At 42.0% G+C, this 22,381-nt stretch overlaps 2 protein-coding genes across 8 annotated transcripts in view; one reads left to right on the top strand and one right to left on the bottom strand.

Moving 5' to 3' along the window:
• Positions 1-19,316, top strand: part of LOC123503011 (mucin-5AC-like) — a 172,196-nt gene extending 152,880 nt beyond the window's left edge. For 2 of the 7 annotated variants that reach the window (XM_045252363.1, XM_045252369.1), the window contains exons 2-12: positions 5,898-5,939; positions 7,435-7,619; positions 7,883-7,924; positions 8,425-11,351; positions 11,789-11,988; positions 12,401-12,528; positions 13,034-13,262; positions 13,643-13,770; positions 15,020-15,097; positions 15,364-15,534; positions 15,830-19,316. In XM_045252363.1, coding sequence (XP_045108298.1) covers positions 5,898-5,939; positions 7,435-7,619; positions 7,883-7,924; positions 8,425-11,351; positions 11,789-11,988; positions 12,401-12,528; positions 13,034-13,262; positions 13,643-13,770; positions 15,020-15,097; positions 15,364-15,534; positions 15,830-15,964 — 4,265 coding nt within the window. In that variant the 3' untranslated portion in view covers positions 15,965-19,316. The remainder of the gene's footprint in view (positions 1-5,897; positions 5,940-7,434; positions 7,620-7,882; positions 7,925-8,424; positions 11,352-11,788; positions 11,989-12,400; positions 12,529-13,033; positions 13,263-13,642; positions 13,771-15,019; positions 15,098-15,363; positions 15,535-15,829) is intronic. The other 5 variants (XM_045252364.1, XM_045252370.1, XM_045252365.1 and 2 more) reach the window with 4 other exon arrangements.
• Positions 18,669-21,883, bottom strand: LOC123503012. Its single transcript, XM_045252371.1, has one exon. The coding sequence runs from the start codon at positions 21,774-21,776 to the stop codon at positions 20,976-20,978; it is 801 nt and encodes a 266-aa protein (XP_045108306.1). The 5' UTR covers positions 21,777-21,883; the 3' UTR covers positions 18,669-20,975.
• Positions 21,884-22,381: the final 498 nt, after the last annotated feature.

The raw sequence follows: 22,381 nt of genomic DNA, 5'->3' as shown, positions 1-22,381 counted from the left end.
CACGCCCTCATTCCACTTCTCTGCACTCCATCTGTTGTTCCATTGTAGGTTTGGTTTGGTTTAGTTCTCTCTCTCTCTCTCTCTCTCTCTCTCTCTCTCTCTCTCTCTCTCTCTCTCTCTCTCTCTCTCTCTAACAGCTTACAGTGTTTGTTGTTGCTTTTATTTCCTTCGTATTCTTCGTATGACATGATAAACTCTCTTAAACTTTTATTTATTCATTCATTCATACTCCACCACACACGCACACGCACGCGCACACGCACACACAAACACACACACGCACACGCACACATATGCACGCACGCACACACTCCTCGTACACTCAATTTCTACTCCATATTAACTCCAAACTCATATAAACTTTTATCGAAACACACACACACACACACACACACACACACACACACACACACACACACACACACACACACACACACACACACACTCCACTTCCCGTACACTTTCATCCATATTCTTCGTCCACCTCACTCCACTTCCGCTCTCTCTCTCTTTCTCTTTTTCCCTCTCTCTCTCTCTCTCTCTCACTCACTCACTCTAAAATCGAGTCTGGAAGTCCCCTTGATATTTCCCCCAAGTCGTCCCTCACCTTAGCACTTCCTCCTCTCTCTCTCTCTCTCTCTCTCTCTCTCTCTCTCTCTCTCTCTCTCTCTCTCTCTCTCTCTCTCCTGTTCTTCCTAGTACGTGTTTGTTCATTTGTTCTTCCTTTTCTCTGTTCTTGATTCACTGGTACTCGTGTTTTGTTTGTTCGTGTGTTGGTTTGTGTTCTTGTTAGTGTTTGTGTTGTTTTTTTCTTTTGTTTGTTTTGTTTGTTTTTGTTTTGATGTGCTGTGTCATGTTTGTTTGTTTTTTCTATTGTTTTTCTTTTTTTCTTATTTTGTTACGTATCTTATTGTTTTTTTCTTTTCTTCTTTCTTTCTTTTTCTTATTCCTCTTCTTTCGTCCTTCTCTTCTTCCTCCTTCTTATTCTCACCACTATCATCAAATGTCCTATCTATTCCTCCTCCTCTCCTCCTCCTCCTCCTCCTCCTCGTCCTTCTCCTCCTCCTCCTCCGCCTGTACACACTTCTATTCCTTCTCCTCCTCCTCCTCCTCCTCCTCCTCCTCCTCCTCCTCCTCCTCCTCCTCCTCCTCCTCCTCCTCCTCCTCCCCATTCCCCCCCCATTCCCCCCATTCCTCCCCACAACAATATATATCCTTCTATCGCCCCACCTTTAACCTTTGCCTCCCTTTCTCCCCTCCCTCCCCTCCCCATCTACTATTGTCACCCCTCCCTCACCCCCTCATCCCTTCGCCCTGACCTCAACCTCATACTCTGGAAATGCCATAGTGGGGGTGTGTGTCGGAGGTGGGTGATGCGGAGGAGGAAATACCCAGAATACACTTCCCCACCCCTCTACACCCCTCCTCATCCCACCTCACTCCCTGTCCACCCACTCCTCACCCCGCCAAGTAAGGGAAGACTGGAAGAGGCAAGACAGGGTTGAGTCATCTAGTCTGCCAGCCACCTGTACTGATCCGGGGTGTTAATTGGTGGTTAATGCGTGTTTGGTGGTGGTGGTGGTGGTGGTGGTGGTGGTGGAATGTAGAGGATAAAATATAGGTAATTAGTTATTCTTTTACTTCCAACTCGCTGTATTTCTAGTCAGTTTCTTTTTTTCAATGTGTTTTTTTAGTCCTAGTCCTGTCTGTCTGCAAAAAAAAATAATAAAAAAAAAAAAAATTCATGTTATACTCTATGTCTCAAAGTCACAATAAATTTCTCTCTTCTAATCTTACCTTATCTTTTTCGTTTATTTTTTAGTGTTTTATTTATTTATTTTTTTTTTTGTGGTAGACATCTTGGTAGAGTAGTTAAGAGTGTGTTAGGTAAGGATAGTTAAGATTAGTGATAGTGTCAGTAGTTATAATTTACTTTCACGGTCTGGTTTTGTATTATTTCTCCTTATTCTCTTTTATCTTTATCTCCTATCTCTCTTTTTTCTTCTTCTTTATCATCTCTTTCCTTCTTTTTATCTCATATCTTAATTTTCTTTCATTTTACAAGGCCTTATTTTCTCTTTATATTTGCCTCCCTACTCACCTTTATCACTTTCTTCCATTTCCCTCCGTTTCTCCATCCTCACTCCATTCCCTCAACATTCTTTCCTCACCAGCCATTCTCAGGATAACCTTCATTTTCTTTCATTCTCAAAAAGATTCCCATTTTCATCGAATATCCCGTTTGCCTTATTATTTACCTCTCTTCTTAACCTCCTCCTCCTCCTCCTCCTCTTGCTCCTCCTCCTCCAAGAAAGGACAAAGAAGAGGCGAGGAGCAGGAATCCACTCATTTCCTCATATTTACACCCTCACAGTTTGTCAGTTTCCACGCATCCATTCCCGCCTTATCTTCACTCTTTCCTTGTTTTCCTTACGTCGTGACTTCTCCTGTGACACTCTAAAGTTATGCCTGAGTTACCCCACGAGTTACTCCACCAGGACACGGCCAGGTGAGCCAGTCAATCAGGTGGAGCAGGTATGAATTCGTCTCCTTCTTCGTCTCATCCGCCTCGCAAGTGAGACAGAAATGATAGGCTATGTTTTGACTCCTCTTTTCTCTCTCTCTCTCTCTCTCTCTCTCTCTCTCTCTCTCTCTCTCTCTCTCTCTCTCTCTCTCTGGTCCGTATTTTCCAAGGCCACAGAGATGATTAGCGGTTTTCAAGAGTGTTTCTCCAGTTACTAATGTAGAAATCTTGTCAGTCTGCCTCTAGAACTGTGAAAACACCTTAAAAAACTCGTGTAAATTTAGATAAAGGCCTTTGAAATAATGTAGATGAAGCACAGACTACAAAAATACGAGCTTCTGTGTTATTCTGTCCGTGTAAATGATACAGGAGAGAGGGAAGGTGTGTTTTCTTCATATAACGAGAAGTGAATGCCTGAGACAGTTAAGATGTGAATGGATGTATAACAATGAGGAAACGGTTTATGAGACTGATTGTCTTTCTTCTCGCATTATCTGTAGTCAGTTAGTTTATCGCTTAGATGATAAAGAAAAGAGGGCGTTTCCTTTATATTCTAGACGTATAACAAATAAAAAACAATAGATAAAGACAGTTTAGTTAAAAAAAAGCAAGTTATGTAAGGGAGAAACGGTTAGAATTCTTGTATTAGGAGTTCCAATGCAATGAGGTAACGGAGGCTGGCTTGGGCGATGGAGGGTGAAAGAAAAGGTTTAAGTCATCATACTAGCTGTTCAAGAGGCAGAGATTCAAGTTACTGGTTTTTAGGGCTGTTTTATCTTGTTTCCAGTGCAGTAAGGTAACGGGTGCTGGTGGAGAGAGAGAGAGAGAGAGAGAGAGAGAGAGAGAGAGAGAGAGGGGGTGGAACAAGGTACAGTAAATCATGTTTCCATGTGAACGCTTCTCTTCCTTGCGGTGCGTCGGAGTGTTGCTCTGTTTGTGTTGCGCAGCGAGGTGGAGGAAGAGGAGGAGGAGGAGCAGGAATGGTTACTTGTCTTGTGGTGTCCTCCTCCTTCTCCTCCTCTGGTTTATTTCTTCATCCTCCTCTTCCCTCTCTCCATTTCATCATCCCAGTTCTTCTTATTTATTTTTTTTTTTAAGAGGGAATTTCATGTTCTTGTTCGCCTTTCCTTTTCCTAGAGTTTTTTTCCTCTTTTCCTTCTCCTTATTACATAATTCTTTCCATCTCTTCCTCCACGTCCTTCAATTCCTCCTGCTTCTCCTCGTTCTTCTCCTCTTCATACAGCCTTCTTCCTTGAACGCTGTATTCTAATCCTGTCTTCTCTTCCTACTAAATTTCACTCTTCATTATATCCTGCCTCTTTAACCTCATCCTTACGAGAACTATCTTCATAGACCCGTAGAGATGACAAGCCGAGTTCGCGAGACTATTTGCCCTGGTAATCATATAGAAAACTTATCACTAGAACCATAGAAAACACCCTTGAACACTGTTATATATGTATAGAGAGCCTTTGAAAGAAGCGGAGGTGATGCATAGAACAGTGTGGTTTTGAAAGACGAGACCACAGCGCCATCTAGCACATACTTCTCAGCTTGCAGGCACGCGGTAAATGTCACACCACACTCCCGCTATTTGCGCTGATCGGCGTGTGTGGGATATGCAAGGGCGAAGCGATTGTGCTCAGGGTTACTGCGTCAGGAAGCCAGGGCGTGGGTAGGCTTTGTGTGGCGTGCAGACAGAAGAAGGAGTTGACGAGACGAGACACACGAGAAAATAATAAGAAAGGGGAAGGAGAAAATGGAGAACAAAAGGATAGATAGATAGACAGAAGGAATTGAAGAGATGAGACACCAGAAATAAGAAAAGGAACTTATAGAAGGAGAAAATTAAGAACCAAAGGATAGTTAGATAGATAGATATAAGAGATTGATGAGAAGAAACAAACAAGAACAAATGAAGAAAGGGAACATATAGAAGGGGAAAATAGATAACAAAAAGATAGATAGAGATAGATAGATGGATTATGATGTTAGCCGTCCACGATTTCTTTAGGTAAACTTTATAAGACGATTTTGTTCATTTATTTGGTCTAATTATGAAGAATGGCAAACGATAAGATGTACGGAATCCCTTTATGAGTTACTTGAGTCATTGCCAACAGAAGGTGAGACAAGACACCACAAGTTGACTCATTCATCCCAACACTGGTAAGCTGTCAGGAATACAAACAAGCGCGTAAATCAATAAACTTATACTGTATCATAAATCTTCGTTTTGTGTGTAAATGTTCAGTGTAAGGTCGGTAATTTAAAAACGCTCTGTTCTCTCACTATTTTCCAAGGCCAGAGATGATTAGCGGAGTTTTCTAGAGTGTTTCTCTAGTTAATAATGAAGAAATCTTGTCACTCTTGCCTCTAGAACCGTAATAACACCTTAAAAACTCGTATAAATTTAGATGAAGCCGTTTGAAATAGTGGAAGCGAAGCGCATATATGTTTGAGAATACGAGCCGTTCAGAGAGTGAGTGAGTGTATCGAATAAACAGCGTTACGTAAGAAATCGTGCAGTAGCGAAAGTGTGGTGAGGAGAGAAGGGAGTGCGTCATTCCTCGCGTGTCAGATAAGCGAAGCCGAGCAGACACACTGGAGTACGTGTCTCGGGAAGGGTCAGAGAGAGAGAGAGAGAGAGAGAGGTGGGGGTGAGGGGTGGGTGTGGTGACTCCAGCGGGAACCTTGACTTTTGAATCCTCCTAGCCACTACGTATTCCCAAACATTTCCACGTCCTATCGCTCACATTTAATTATCAGGCCGTGGTGAAAGTTCCTGGGGTTTTCAAGGGTAACCTCATGATTCCAGTGGTAGCTGAACAAGGATTCGACATCAGTATTAAGAGAAACATGACCAGTAATCTCTGTAACATCTGAATATAAACATGATTGGGAAGTAAAAGCGTTTAAGATTAAGTTACTGATGTTTTCAAGGGCAATGTCGTGACTTTAGTAGTAGTTTAACGATAACTTTGCATCGATAATAGGAGGAAATTGACCAGTAACCTTTGTAAAATCTGAAAATAAAACGTTTAAGAATAAGTTACTAAGATTTTCAAGTTTTCAATAGCGATTTCGTGTTTCCAGTAGTAATATAACGAGGATTTGACTTCTACTCGACCAATGATATTTGTAACACTTGAAAGCTCTGAAAAGAACCACACGCGCCTCGGAAAGACTAGAGTGTGGTGTGGTGCAGTATGTCAGTTTGAGAGAATTAAAACGTGATGTGGTGAGGTGTGATAGTGTGGTGATGCAGTGGTGTTGTGTGGCGTGGTGTGGCGACCTCATACATTCTTCCAGTGGGCGTGGGGCGTGTGGGTGTCGACGTGGTGACTAATATACCCTTTTTTCTCTCCCTCAGGTACAAGACTGGGCCCGGATCTCAGTGGGGTTGGTGCCTCAGGTATGAATTTTAGCCAGAGCTCCCTCCCTCATCCGTCACTCCTCTCCTGGTGACGGACACACGCCAGGACCCTCAATCAGCATCACCATTAGTCTTTTTTTTTATCTCTCCTGATTGAGTATAAACAGATAGGAGATACAATAACGTTATGAAGTATTCCTATCCGTTCTCATCCGTCACTCCTCTCGTGGTGACGGATACACACCAGGAACCCTCGATCAACATCACCATTAGTCTTTTTTATCTCTCGTGATTGAGTATAAGCAGATAGAAGACACAAAGAACGTTATGAAGTATTCCTATCTGTTCTTCTCATGTGTCACTCCTCTGGTGGTGACGGACACAAGCACACACGCAGCTGGAATCCTTAATCATTATCACCATTAGTTCTTTTTATCTCTCGTGGTTAGAAAAATTAGTGATCGTGTATAAGTAAATAGGAAAGCTGTTTCATCAAATAGAGAGCCAGCTGTACCGGTTTACTGTTACTGACCATCCCCCTTTTACCCCCAAACACCGTCCCAGTCTCCCAATCACTCCCCCACTCCAAAAAAAAAAAAAAAAAAAAAAGCAGATCATAATAGCCTTTCAGTTCCTCCAAGTCATGCGGATGAAAAATTACGCGTCGATACTGACAGGAAGGAAAGAAACAAAAAAATGGCATTCATGTTTCTTTCAAGGCGCGAGTGACATGACAATACAAGAGGAGACAAGGCGAGACTTTTATAGCATTCGAGGATGAAATAAAAAAAAAAGAGAGTGAAAGAGAAGAAAGAAAAGAAGGAAAAAATAGATAGATGAAAATGATAGAATAGTAAAATATGTAGTGAAAAAATCTTAGGGTTTTTGAGTGAAGTTTCAGTTGTGTACGGGATTCTTTCTTATGTAGTGTTGAAATTCCTTGATGGTTCAGAGAGAGAGAGAGAGAGAGAGAGAGAGAGAGAGAATTATTCCATCAAGGACACTCTTTGTTGACTCTATTACATTATTATTATTATTATTATTATTATTATTATTATTATTATTATTATTATTATTGTTATTATTATTAGACTGCATTGTTCATTATCCAAATAAGATGAGCTTCTATTGTAAGCAGTAATAGTACTAGTAGTAGTAATAGTAGTAGTAGTGGTAGTAATAGCAATAGCAACACTTACTCACCAACACACACACACACACACACACACACACACACACACACACACACACACACACACACACACACACACACACACACTCAATCCCTGACAGACTATGCCATTCTCTGTATTTATTGTATTGCTTTTTTTTCTTGCATATTTGTAATTGAATAATGGCAATAAACTTACTTTACTTGACTTGACTTACACACACACACATACAAACACACACACACACACACACACACACACACACACACACACACACACACACACACACACACACACACACACACACACACACACATACACAGTCAACTACACAACCCTACCCTTTCCTTCCCCACCCACAGCTGACGCCCGATCGGTGAGTGCTGGGACCCTCAATGCCTTCGTGAGGACGCTACAGCTGTCTGAGGGGGGCCTCGCCTCCTCCGCCTCACCCACAACACCCCGGTCCCCCACCAGGTTCAGATTCGAGACTAGCCGCCCAAGCAGTCCTGAAAGAAACGCCCCTTCACGATTCTTCATTCCACAGGTTAGTGTTCGATTCTCTTATTTTGCTTGTGTTTTCATTTTTCTTGTCTTTTTTTCTTTGTCTTCATTTTTCTTTCCCATTCTCACATTCAAAGAAATTTCCCAGTTCTTTGTTTCTCAGTTTGGTGTTTGATTCTTTGGTATTCTTTTGGTATTTCCCTTGATCTGTTTCCTGTTTTAATTTTTTTTCACTTACCCAATTCTTCATTCATTTTGTGCTTTCTTGTGTCTATATTCTCCCTTTTTTCTGTTTCCCATTTACAGAGTCGTGAGAGAAATGCACCTTCCCGATTCCTTATTCCTCAGGTTGGTTTGTGATCCTTTTCTCTCTCTCTCTCTCGCTCTCTCTCTCTCTCTCTCTCTCTCTCTCTCTCTCTCTCTCTCTCTCTCTCTCTCTCTCTCTCTCTCTCTCTCTCTCTCTCTCTCTCTCTCTCTCTCTCTCTCTCTCTCATTTGTTCTCTATTTCCTCCTTTATGTTCCCTTTCTTTTTTTTCTGTCTTTTCTTTCATTTTCCCTCTGTCTCCACCTGTATCTCTTTCTTATCATCTCTGTCTTCCCTTTCATTCCTCTTCCTCTTCCTTTTTTTCTCTCCCTTTTATTCCTACAGTCTTCCCTAGTCTCTCCTTTTTCCTTCCCCTTCTGTGTTTCTTCTCATCTTTCTTCGTATTCCTCTGGCCTCTTTCTCCCCTCTCCCTCTCTCTTCTATTTCCATCATAACATTATTTTCCACTGAAGTCTTTCTTATGAGATATAAAACTAAACCCTATTACTTTCATTCATAACTGTACTCAACACTTTTATTACAGGATCGAGCTGAGCGTGTGAACCGACCAATCCTTCCATTCCCTGGTGCATCATTCAATAGGGAATCGAACATCCCAGTCGGCTCCCCGGGCATCACCCCAAGGAGCAAGTCAGGAGGATCCCATGCCACTCACTTCAGCTCCCCAGCATCTCCTTCCAAGCCCAGTGCAGGTTTGGTATCAAGATTCAATACCCCTGAAGCATCAAGACCTGGTTCTTCTGTCTCTTCCTCTGCAAGTTCCCGGACAAGGTTCACAACTCCCCCATCTTCTGGGGGCTCCCTCGCGTCTAGATTCAATTCACCAGTCGCAGGGCCTTCTAGATTCAGTCCACCTGCAGCACCAGAAGAACCCAAGTCAAGTCCATCACTGTCTTTCAGGCTTAACACACCACCAAGTGTAACACCTAAACCCAGCCCGGCATTGACCAGGTTTAACTCTCCTGTCCACTCGAATTCCAAGCCCAGGTTTAATGTTCCCGTGGTGGTAACTCCAAGACCAACACTTCCCCCTCTTCGGTTCAATCCCCAGCCAGCCACACAGACGAGTCCAAGGCCTTCACTGGCAGACTTTTTCACGACTTCTGAGGCGACGCAGCCAAAGCCATCCGTTGACAACTCCTTCTCTGACCTGACGTATGATGAGTATGATTTGTATGACTACTACTACTATGACTTCCTGGAGAATGGCACATCAGGTGACGGTACTGGCACTGATCTGGGACCGCTAGACCCTCCTAGTTCTGGCACCACAGCACCGCCATTCAGGTTTGCCTCAGTGTTCAATACGAATAAGGCAACCACCACCACCACCACCACTCGCCGCCCTGTTATCCCCATCTTGCCAGAGAGGAACAGCAGACCAGACCCGACTCCTAAAGCTGATGCTGAGGAGGAGAATGGCCGCTACTCCCTGTCTGAGCTCATTGCCCAGCTCAAGGGTTCCCAAGATGATGAGGCAGAAGCAGCATCTCCAGTGTCCAACACCCTCCACAACACCACCAGCACTCGAGATGGCAGGGTTCTGTCTGATCCCACCACTAGTACCACTACTACTACCAGCACTACCCCCACCACCACTACACCCTCCACCACTACTACCACCAGCACCACTACCCCCACTACCACTACCCCCACTACAACTACCACTACCACCACCACCACTACTACCACCACAAGCACTACACCACGGACCACACAAGCCACAACAAAACGGGTCACCACATCAACAGAGCCTGAGACAAACACTGAGGTGCGCGTCACCAACTCAACGGAGAGCTCTGTCATCATCGCCTCCGTCCAGACATCACACAGTTTCAGCATTGGAGAGAACTCAGATGTCACCACCTCTGCTCCCTTCATGGCCTCCTCCACTAAGTTCCGCACCACTACATCATTCACTGGGACCACCGAGAAGATTCCTGAGTCTGAGGGAAGGCCACCTAAGCATCTGGACACTTTCCCTGGCACCGTGAACACAAATGACAAGAACCCAAGGCCATTCAGAGATGAGGAGTCAAGGCCACGCATTGAAACACTCTTTGATATCGAGATTAACACCAAAAACCAGACAGTCATTGCTGTAGATGCCAAGCTAGACAGCCTGACAGATATTTCACATGTGGAGGACTTAACTGACTTCCTTCCACCGGGTTACAAGACTGAGGAAGAGGTACTGGCGTCCAGAAAACCCCCTACCAGCACCACAACTGCTGCACCAACTTCCACTTCTAAACCCAAAGTTGAAGAAGTGAGTGAGGCAACATCTGCTATCACCCCAACTGAGAGAGGGGAGCCTTCTTCCACCAGTGAGCTGCCATCTAAGAGCACCTCAATCTTTGCCCTCTTCCCTGCTGTCCAGCCCACTACTGAGCCCTCAACAGATATACTGAAGGGCATCAAGGAGGTGAATGTGGCATCCTTCCTGCCCCCGGGATTCAAGCTGGACAAGACTGAAACTTCAACAAAAGCACCTGTTCCATCAACCACTGAAAGCACGACAGTTGTGATTCCTGAAGTGAAGACTGTGGATCCGTCTCTCTTCCTCCCTCCTGGCTACACTCCTGAGCCCACAACAGAAGCCACAACCAAGATCATTCCTGTCGTCCACACTGTTGATCCCTCTTCCTTCCTGCCACCAGGTTTCAAGGCATCCGATGACAAAGAAGAGCCTGCTCCTGTAATAAAGACTGTTGACATCTCCCAGTTCCTCCCACCAGGGTATTCTGTGACTCAGGAGCCAACAACAGAGGCCACTACCACCACAACAAAGAAGCTCCCAGTGATGGAGACAGTCGATATCTCAAAGTTCCTCCCTCCTGGTTATAAACTTGATGCCACGACAGAGGCCCCAGAAATACAAACAGTTGATATTTCCAAGTTCTTACCACCTGGCTATGAGGCGTCAACCACTGAGTCGCCATTACCAAGCATAGCCACAGTAAAGACACTCGATATCTCACAATTCCTTCCTCCAGGATACAAACTTTCAACAAGTGAGGCACCATCTACTGAGAAACCTTCCACGTCTAAACCATTCGATATCTCCCAGTTCCTGCCACCAGGGTACAAATTCAGCACCACAGAAGAACCAACAACAAAGAAACCAGTTGCACAAATCCCCGACATATCACAGTTCCTTCCTCCGGGCTACAAACTCAATGAAACAGCTGAGAAGGAGGAACCAGAGATAGGAAGTGTTGATATCTCCCAGTTCTTGCCTCCTGGGTACAAGATTGGTACAGATAACACTCCCCCAGAGCCAACCACTGCAGCACCCACCACCACCACCAAGAAGAGTGGGCCAAAGGGGCTTGTCTTCCCACGCCGACCCAAACTCCCTGCCTACCTGACCACCACGCTCAAACCTGTGGCTCGGACTCCTGCTGGTCCTCCCCCTGTCAAAGTCACCTTCAGAAATCTATGGGACTCGTAAGTATATGTTGTTATTTTATTCTGAGTTGTGGTTTGTGAATTATTGTCCTTCATATAATTTTTTCCTTCCCTTCATTGTCTTTTTTCTTCTTGTTTTTTAATATGTTTTTTGTTTAACTGATACTTATAAATTGTGAATAACTTATTTTTGAGTTTTTTTTCAATATCGTGTATGTTTTTTAGTCTTTTTCACCAACCCTGCATTATCTTTTCAATATTCCCTGTGTCATCTTCATTACTGATCCTGCCCTGTCTTTATCAATGTCCCTCTATGCCTTAATCACCTACCTGTACCAATATCCCTACTAGATTTACCAGTGTTCCCTGCTTACCTTATCTTAGTTAACATCCATTTTGTTATCTTATTCATTATTTATCTTATTCATCTTAGTCTTATCTTACCTATCACCTCACTGCCTCCCTGTCTCTTCCAGCATCAAGACCACCACTGAGTTCACCGGCTGGAAGACAACAGAGCCGCCAGTCCCCATCCGCAAGGCTCCTCAGACTCCCAGCGGCGGTGGCAGCAGCGGTGGTAGTAGTAAACCCGAGGCCACCACCACAACCACCACCACCACCACGACCACCACCACTACCACCACCACCACTACTACTCCCAGACCAACTACACCTGGTAAAGAGCATTGTTTAATTTTTTTTGTGTGTTTTGTAAGTTTTGAGTGTGATGAATTGTATATTTGAGGCTCTGGAATGGAATGTTAAGTCAGAAAGTGTGGAAAGTGATAGAGAGCAAAGGAGAGAACAATAGCATGTCTGACAGTGGACAAGAGCAACAAAAGGCCCACTGAGGCACCATTCCCCAAAAAAGTCAGAAATCATCAAATTCTGAGGGATAAGCATTTTTTTATGCAAGATATAAAAGCTGGCCAAGGGCAACATAGAATTAAAAAAAGGCCCACTTAGTTGCCAGTCCCCTTGCAGATCCAAAAGAGTTAGGCAAAAGCAACAGTGAAGTGACATAATAACAACATCTTTAACCTCCACCTTGCAACTCACCTGTATTCACCGGCAATGACTGCCTGCAGGTGTGTGTGGCGCCAAGTGTCGCCTGGCAGCCACTCTCAGGATCACCAACGGAACAGAGTGGCGGCCGGAGCTGGCAAACCGAGACACACTGGAGTGGCAGGACCTTGCCAACACCATTGAGATTGAGGTGAGCTGCAGCTACTACTTAAACTGGAGTATGAAGGAGTAAGATCTTAACCCCTTTAGTACTGGGATGCATTTTTACCATGAGTTTTGGGTGTGATTAAACAATTTAATTTACATTGGGAAGGGTTTATGGAGGTCAGAAAATAAATGGCTAGAGTCTTCATTATTTTAATCCCCACATAAGTTTCTGAAGTCACCATATAGTAAGCAAAATAAATATGAAAATGTGTCATGGTACTGAAGACGTTAAACATGAATATTCTTCTTCTTCAACAACAACAATAAGAACAATAATAATAATAAGCTGTGACTTCTACCTAACCTGGAGTATGAAAGAGTTAAGACCTTAAATATGAGTAAATGAACAAATAAACAACTTCTTCAACAACAACAATAACAGTAACAATAAACTATAACTTCTACTTAACTTGGAGTATGAGAAAGTAAGACCTTAAACGCCCACTCAAATAACATCAACAACAACAATATCATCCTTCCTCCCTCAGCTCGACTCCCTGTACCGAAGGAGTCAGCTGGCTCCGTGGTATGAGGGAGTGGAGATCGACGCCTTCAATCCAGGCTCCGTTCTGGTGGACTACATCCTCCACCTGACAGACATTGCCGACACTCTCGACACCACCGACCTTAAGGAAATTCTGAACCAAGAGATTGTGGATAATGGCTCATACTTCTTGGGGAACTACACTCTGGATCCTAAGGGCACTGACTTCATCGGTGAGAGAGAGCGAGAGAGAGAGTAGTATATAAAACAGTATTCATTAAGAAATCAAAATCATTGAAAAGATCAGTAAAAAGTTAAATAAAAAAGCAACTGATTCAATAAAAATAAGAATATAAGGATGGAATTTAAGAGAGAGAGAGAGAGAGAGAGAGAGAGATTAAAGATGATCTGTTTCAAAATCTATATATTTATCCATAATTCTCTGCTTTCTTTATTGCTGCAGTGACATTGTTTTGTAAGTACAGGAAATATCCTCTTTATCTTACCATCTATAAATATTTGCCAAGAAAATACCACCCAAAAAATTCCCACATATATATTCATTTCCATAACCAAACTAACTTTACCTAATGCTACCTAATTCTCCCTTCAGTCATGCACGAGAGGGTGCGTGTGGTGCAGGAGGAGGAGGACGGCTACCCCATTCCTCAGTGGCTCATTGCAGTCATTGTCATTGGCCTTGCTTCCCTCCTCTTCATCCTCATCTTTGGCATCACTGTGGTATGTACTCTCTTACAGATATTCCTTACTCTAAACCCAGAGTCCGTTTTCTTGAATATGTTGTGTGTGTGTGTGTGAGATGGATGTTGTTTTGTTTCTGTGTAGTGTGATTTGTTTCCAAGTTTAATGAGGTTGACTGAAACTACAATTCCAACTCCCATTTTCATCAGTTTGCATATAAGATGAATGTTATTGTGGCTCTGTGTAATGTAACTTAGGCACTCCATACTGAGAAACTGATCTGAAGGTCTTTGAAGGTGTCAATATTCTTTACCACTGGAACCAGGAACTGACTGACCAAGAGAAACTAAGAAATAATAGGAAACAGAAAGTACAGCTTCTGAAATGTTGGAACCAGAATGATCATCAGGTCCTCAAGATTAATTGTACACTCACTTACTACATCCATTTGAATTAACTTGCTCCTGACTTTTTCAATGATTGCCTGTTTGTCTCTCTAAATCTTGCACTATATTAGATGTTATAGTTCCTTCTATCTTCTTATATTTCACTACTAATTTGCCCTCTAGTCACTTACTTATTCACTTCACATCAGATGTTGTAATTTCTAACTTCACTCTTAGCATGACTTGAATGTTGAGAAGAGTTGCATGCATTCTGTATTCTTGTTTTGGGAGCAAGTAATCCAGTTCTCCCACTCTTGGATTTATTATTGATGAGATTTGCTGGTCTATGTGTGACTATTCCTTGGTCTAATGTACACCTTTGCATGAGTGAAGCATTACATATCTATCATTCAATTTTCATGCATGCTTTGTATCATAGCATTGTTACTCCTCAGTATTTCTCTTGTGGACATTTTTCTTCAATTCCACAGAACATTTTCTTTGATTTGAAATTTGATAAGTATTGTAATTCTTTTTCAAGATGACAAAATATCTTTGACAAGATATAAAGTATTCAGAATCAGTAATAGAAGTACACAACAAGTCTTCTGTGGTTCACCAAATGCAATCTCTTCTCTTGAAAAGGATAAGATTACAAAGAAAGAAAGAAAAAAGCCTTCTCTGTAGATACATTTCACTACTATACTCCTGCATGTTGTATGTATTAATGTATGTACTGTAACTTACATATTTTCTGGCTTGGACTTCCAAATAATTCATGGTCCAAACAAGAGTGTTCTCACAATAACATTTTCACCCCACTACCAACGGTGAAATGTTCTTGTTTCCTTGCATGCTCCTAAACTTCCACCTTTTTCTCTTGCATGTGTCGCTCCCTCCAGTATGTGAACCGAAACTGTCTCAACATCATCAAGCCCAACAACACTCCCCTCACTGAGGAAATGTTCAACAACTGTTCTGTGGGTTATAGTGAAGCGGATCTTGCTGTTCAGCTTCTTCCTGTTCACCTTTGTTCTTTTGTTTCATACTTGATATGAATCTTTTTTTGTAGTATTTCCATTCTAGTTTATCTTGTGTTTTGAAATAGTGTTCTTCATTAAAAATCAGAACAACACCAGAAATTCACCACCATTGATGAACCAAACTTATTAAATCACACATCAAACTTTCCCATAAACAAACAAACCAAACCTAACCTAACCACACCAAACCTCCTCATTCTCAGCTGGTGAACCGAGCACGGGTGAAGAAAAGGCACGACGTCACCCTCACGGCCGAGATGCTCAATGAACTGAACAAGAACCAGCTGGCTGGCGTGGACAACTATGCCATGGATGGACTCTATGACATGGATGCCATCTGGAATGAGAAGATTCAGGACAGGCGATCCATGAAGGTAGAAAAGAGAGAGAGAGAAAAAAAATAATAATTAATTATTGTATACAGATGTACGTACAATAAGATAATTATATGTATTATATATTGTTTATAAAGTTGTACTTCTGCAGTTTGTCTATAGGAGGGAGAGAGAGAGAGTAGAAAACATGAATATAGGTGGTTTTCTTTTTCACTGGACACTAGAAAGTCTTGTTAAAACATTTATGTGAGAAATATTCATCGTCATGTATTTTCAATGAAGCCATCAGATATTCACATGAGAAAAACTACTGACTCGCTGCATTGCCTTCCAGCCACCATCCAGCCGCGGCAAAGGCTACAACCCCAACTACAACATCAACATCTACGACTCGTGGCGCACAGACTGGTCCGGCCCATATGGCTCCTCTGCCACTTATGCCAAGCGGCGGCCAGACACCAACTTCTGACATGAGGACTCTCAAGAAGAAGACATTGATGACTTCTAGATAGAGGCAGATTCTGACGTCCTGAGATACAACTTACACCGTGCAGCAAAACCTACACTGCATGACTGTTGATAATCACAATGCACTGTAAATTTTAGTACAGTGCATGTTGCTTATCGCTCGCTGCACTTAGCAAGAACACAGATGCCTCTATAACCAAAGATTGATTAGCAGAGGCAGTGTGTGTCTTCTCAGGACCTGAAATACTTCATCCAGCACCTGACTGGTGTTGGCCGACGCCTCCGGTAGGGCAACACACCCTCAGTGCCTCCACTATCAGGAAAACTTTTGATACAACTGTTAAGTTTAAAGAAGTTTACTCTTTTAATGCATAAATGGAGATAAAGAGGAAGTGCGCCCTACTGCATCTAGCCAGTCTCATGGGGACTGTGTTCATACTTTCAATGAACTGAAGCTCTGCTCTCTGTAATCAAAACTATCTCACTCCTTACTTACCAATAACACTAAATAGGAAATCTTTTAGGAGTTACAGTCTCCTTGCTTCTCTCTTCCCAGGTCACACTGTAATTAAAAGTTGTCTGACTTCTTACTTATCAGTAGCACTAAATAGGAAATCTTTGTTACCTTCTACCAGAAATAAATGTCCCTGTGCTTCTCTTCCTTGACCACACCAATCAAAACCCATCTTACTTCTTATCAGTAGCACTACCTAGCACTCTCTTACCTTTGTCAGAAGTAACAGTCTCCTTGCTTCTCTCTCTCCCCAAGCCACAAAGCCGCTCTCCCATTAACACCATCACTCCTGCACTGCTCTTCTCCCATCCTTCACTATGAACACGGTCTTGTCTTCTTCTTGAGATGCCGCGGTGAAGGAATACTGTACTGAGGTCACACCAGGCCGGACATTGTCGAGAGTCACGCTGAGCAACATTCCTGTTGGGTCTTTATATCTAGATTAAGAAGCTGAACTGAAGTTTCACTCGACATGAAACTTTGTCCCATGATTTGCTAAAGTTATGGCTAAGTGAATTACTAGGAAGTGGTGCTATTTTTTCTATTTGTTGCATTTACGGCAGTCTTTGCAGTCCGTTGGGGCGATGGTGCCGTGATGGGGCCACAAAACAGGTCAGATCAGGTCAGGGTGAAGGGTTGTCAGCTTCTACTCAGAGGCGAGGAAGTACATGATCAAAAAACACAGTTTGTATACTTGGTTTGAAAAAGATGGTGAGCTTTGTGTTAGCTTTATTTTAGGTATTCAGATCCAACAAAACATTTGGTTCCTTCGTTTTTTATATTTTTATTTATAATTTTTTATTTTCTATATGCTACAACATGCCACTTTGTCTTGTAGTATTTCTACATTTTGTACATATTCTACTCCTTCTGCTGTTATCCTACTCCAAACATAAGATATGCATAAACTATTCTCTGACAAATTTGAAAGTCATGCACGCTACGCTTTCAAACACAAATGAGAACGACGGCCGAGGTGCAGCACCGCACCACGCCACGCCACCCACGGCTCCCCACACGTTCTGTACATCAACAAGCCCTACCAATACCAACACATCTGCAGTTAAGTATTAGGTGTCCTGAAAAGATTCCCCTCTAAGTTTGCAGACTATCCCAACAAGCCCACAAGCTGGAGCAGAGGCTGTGGTGGTTTTAACTTATCAAGCATGCCAATGCAGAGAGACCATTCACCTTTGTCTCTCCTTGGAGGTATAGCTTGTGTTGCATGAACACCTGAACTGTGATACATCCTCCACCAGAACACTCTCATCCCAATACCAGCATTCCATCACCATGACGGGTGTTCCCTCAGGCGGCAGAACCAAATCTTGCGTGTGCACATCGAGATGGAGTCTGTGTTGTCTCTGTGGGGTGTTTACAAGGTAACTACCACCACCAGCCACCGCTGCACGCCATGCCACACCACACCATGCCCTGCTCCCCACTGTGCTGGATTGGTGTTATATTTATGTCTATGTTAGGGCAGATGTACATTTGTGTATGAATTTCTGTTGAATGTTTTATTTGATGTATGACATTGTATTCACAGTTTTAGATGATATATTGTCTGCCAGGCAGACTGTTAGATATTTTGTTTTTTGTTTTAGTACTTAGTGTGAGAAACAATGTGTATAGATTACTAATATTAGTATTTATATTGTATATGTAAATTCATATATTTAGTGGCATTCAAATTTGTGTTATGAATGTTTGTACGAGTGAGGATGAACATTAACAAGATGCATATAACAAACAGTTTGCTGGAATTGTTCAGAATGGCAGAGGAGAGAAAGGAACACATCAAACATTGACTGTCACACACACACCCAGGCCCTTAACTTTTCCTTCATTTGAATAGAGTGAGTCTTTGCAAGACTCTAGCAAAGATTTTCTAACTTTAGTGTTGTTTTTGCTGATACCCAACCACCATATACAGCATGTCTTCAATACATTACTGTACGATAAAGTCAAACTTGAACGTTTGTCAAATGCTTGGAGTGCTTCCCATTTACTACTGTAGAAATAGAATGTTGGCTTTGGCCTTCAACTCTGGCAAGGCTGAAGAGGATGCTCCCTCAATGTAGCGTCTAGTCTGCACGAATGTGTGTGTGTGTGTGTGTGTGTGTGTGTGTGTGTGTGTGTGTGTGTGTGTGTGTGTGTGTGTGTGTGTGTGTGTGTATGTATGTATGTATGTATGTATGTGTGTGTGTGTGTGTGTGTGTGTGTGTGTGTGTGTGTGTGTGTGTGTGTGTGTGTGTGTGTGTGTGTGTGTGTGTGTGTGTGTGTGTGTGTGTGTGCAAGCATGAGTGGGTAAGTCATGTCACTCTTATGGGAGGAAAGTATTAACACAGAAACAAATCATGCTTGACTTTGGAACATGACTGCCTATTAGCAAGCCGTATTGGAGAACTGCCTCCTGTGGGGCTGGTGAGTGGTGGCTGTGCTGCTTAGAGTATACCATGTATGCTCTAGTGAAGGAGTCATTGCCAAGTGAACCCGGACCCAGTGATGCCCTAAACAGATGAATCATGTCACTGTAATAAAGAAAATTTAAAACCTTATAAATTTACAAATCTTTATTATAATGATAGTCAAGTTAGCAATGCACTTTATAAAAAAGAATACTGTATGTATTTTGCATGAGACAGCAGCTTGATGTCTATGAATAATAAATCAAAGCTTAACATACCAGCAAAAATAAAGTCCCATAAGAATGACATTAAATTCTGTATATTTGTATCATAGGTAACTGATTTATACATTTTTCACATACTACATGCGTTGTGGTGGATACTCTTGGAGGGGCCAAGGTTTCGTAATAAAATGATTACTCCACATATCAAGTTATAAATTTCTTTTACCTATGCCTTTCATATACTCACAAACAATAATATTGATATTTTTTTATATATATTTTTTTATGCAGCACGTGGCAGAAGAATACTAATCCTTTACAAACAAATTAATTTTGTTTACATAGATACATAATTTTCCTAAACAAATTTTCCTAACATCTTAAAATCTAATATTATGTCCTTTTTATTCTTTTTTTTTTTTTTTGTCTATACCTCAAATATTTCAGCTAATATGTGCACTAGTCAAAGGAGCGTCAGTGCCACAATGTATGCTGCTGGCTTGGTGCTTAAGACCCTTACAATTATGATTCCTACATCCAACACACACCTTCCCTCAACACTGTTACGCATCCTGCCCATCAAGACTGAGAGATATTGCACATAATTTTATATCTGTCTCATAAAGCTGTTTGTTTCCAAAGGGCTCTACAAGATAAAGTAAGCTCAAATTTTCTCTTACATCTTGTTCACAAAGAGTTTAGTTTTGTTATGAAAAAGGGAGAAATACATGAAACTTGCCACATGATGCCCACAACAAACACTATAACTATCTGCTACAGATCAAATTACTGATTAAATTACTTATGCTGAATAACTCTCATTTATTTATTTATCTATCCAGAAAATATAGAACATTTTATACACTTCCACACATGCTGTTAGGCAATTTTAACATTTGCTAAACTATACAAAATGAAAACAAACATGCAAAGGAAAACCAATCAAGCTCATGGTTAATAATATCCTGACATTACAAATGGTTGAAACAAAAAAGTTACACATATTGCCAATAAGTGATTCTCTCTCTCACACACACACACACACACACACACACACACACACACACACACACACACTTTCAATAGAATTTATTAGTCTGCAGGGTCTTACCACTGCATTACCTAAAAAAGGGTTCCAGATCATACTAGTTGTCTCTTTAATAAATACATACATATAATTTATCAAGGTAAAGATTTGTTTTAGACACATTTTTGAAAATAACATAAAACCTTTTAACAAAAATTGTTTGAATTAAGTTAGGCTGGACAGTACCTTGAAACTGAGAAATGCCTGGACACGCTTCAACAAATGGTAAAAATCAGACATACATCAATTATACAAGAGTTTCGTATTCACTGGTCATCAGGATATGATTAAGAAATGTATTACAAAAGTTGCATAACATATGTTTTAATCAATTTATTTATAGCAAGTCATTCATTCTTTAGAAGTTTGTAAAAAAGTAAGAAATCTAAATTTCAAAAGCTGATTGAGTATTTTGTACACTTGGTTTTAGATTTGTACTATGATAATTTGAACAAATTTGCATGTACATGGCCCAAATGCAATCAGCTTCCCTCACACAGCTTTAGACAAACCATCTTCTAACAACCCAAGAAAACTTACTTCTATATTGAAATCATGACTAATTCTTTTATTCTGAAATCTCAAAAGGTGGCCAACTTGATAGATAACTTCTCTGAATTCCTCATCAACTAAAAAAAGATACACCTTTTCTAAACATTTTCCGTCACAACATAAACTTTTACATGCGCTAACAATTTCGGAAAGATTCTCAAATATTTGTTGAACTTTTCTGCTAGCATCAGCTATTCAAATACTCAGTTTGTACAAGACTTGTACTAGTCTTCACCGGTGGAGTCGCTCGCCATGTCCTTGTCTGAGGTGGAGGAGGTGGCAACATAAGGCGAGTCGCTTCCCGTGTCTGGCACCGGGGAGCTGTCGCCCTCAGTGCCACTGACACCCCCACCCTCGTAAGAATTCTCCACCACCACACTGGTGTCTGAGTCAATGATAATCTCAGAATCATCTAACAATGGAAGAGTTGAAGTTCTCCTGAGGGGGTCTGGGGTAGGAACTGTAGTCACTGTGGTCGGCACATCAAACTCAGCCCACGGGTCTCTCACCATGTTGGGAGACACAAACTTTTCCACAGGGATATCACTGATCGGCCCGCGGTTATCCCTACCCCCTCGTGAATTACCATTAAATGAAAACCTTTGTTGTCTATGGTTACCAAACGACTCGCGATTCCTATTAGGAGTAAAGGACACACCCTGGTTATGTCCGGGGCTCCCCATGTGCCTCTCCCCTCCGCCGCCCCGAGGGGAGGGATGGTAGGGGGAATACATCCTGGGGCTACCCTGGCTAAACCTGCCGCCACGCCCTCGCCTACTGCTGTCCTGGTTATTATTGCTACCTGTTGATGAGAACGGAATGAAGCTGTCAGACGGGTGGGGCGGGGAGAGGGCGTGGCGGGGCGAGGCTGAGGGCGGGAAGGAGCGGCCGCGGTGGGCGCCCCGCCAGGTGTTGGAGGCTGGAGGTGGACGTGTGATCATCAGGAATCCCGGGCCTGAGGGAGTTTGGGGAGGCTTGGGCTGCATCTCACCACCGCCGAGGAAGGGATTAGGGATACGGCTCATGTCTCACTACCCTGGACAGCACGTGTGTGGCGGGTTTGTATTCAGAGCGAGGGAAATTACAACGCCAGCCACTCGCCCCAGATCAGATGTGCGTTTGTTTACATGCACCAAACTATCGACATTGTCTGAAAATCATAGAACATTTATAATTCAGTCTTTTTATTCGTCTAAATAATTCTCGGTCGCATGTAGTCTATATGATTATTTTTGTCATGAGGAGTATATATATATATATATATATATATATATATATATATATATATATATATATATATATATATATATATATATATATATATATATATATATATATTATTTTTTTACATGAGGCCTTTATAATTCTCTTATGGATGACTGGTTTACTTCAATAATAGTCTAAAGGAAATACAGAAGTAGTCAGGGAGTTCAGCTGAGACGGTATTCTACCAGAGAAACCAATGAAAGTTTAAGAATACTGGTCAACTCTTGCACTCAACCTAGTATTGTGCCAACCCCCCCAACACCAGTCCAACACCCAAGCACCCAACACTCTCTTGCCACCACCCATCCATGCCAGTTTATAAATATTTGCATGCTTATGTGAAGATAGATAGATAAAGAGACAG

The sequence above is a fragment of the Portunus trituberculatus genome, chromosome 13 (genome assembly GCF_017591435.1).
Source record: "Portunus trituberculatus isolate SZX2019 chromosome 13, ASM1759143v1, whole genome shotgun sequence".
NCBI classification, from domain to species: domain Eukaryota; kingdom Metazoa; phylum Arthropoda; class Malacostraca; order Decapoda; family Portunidae; genus Portunus; species Portunus trituberculatus.
This window is presented reverse-complemented; position numbering and strand designations above follow the sequence as displayed.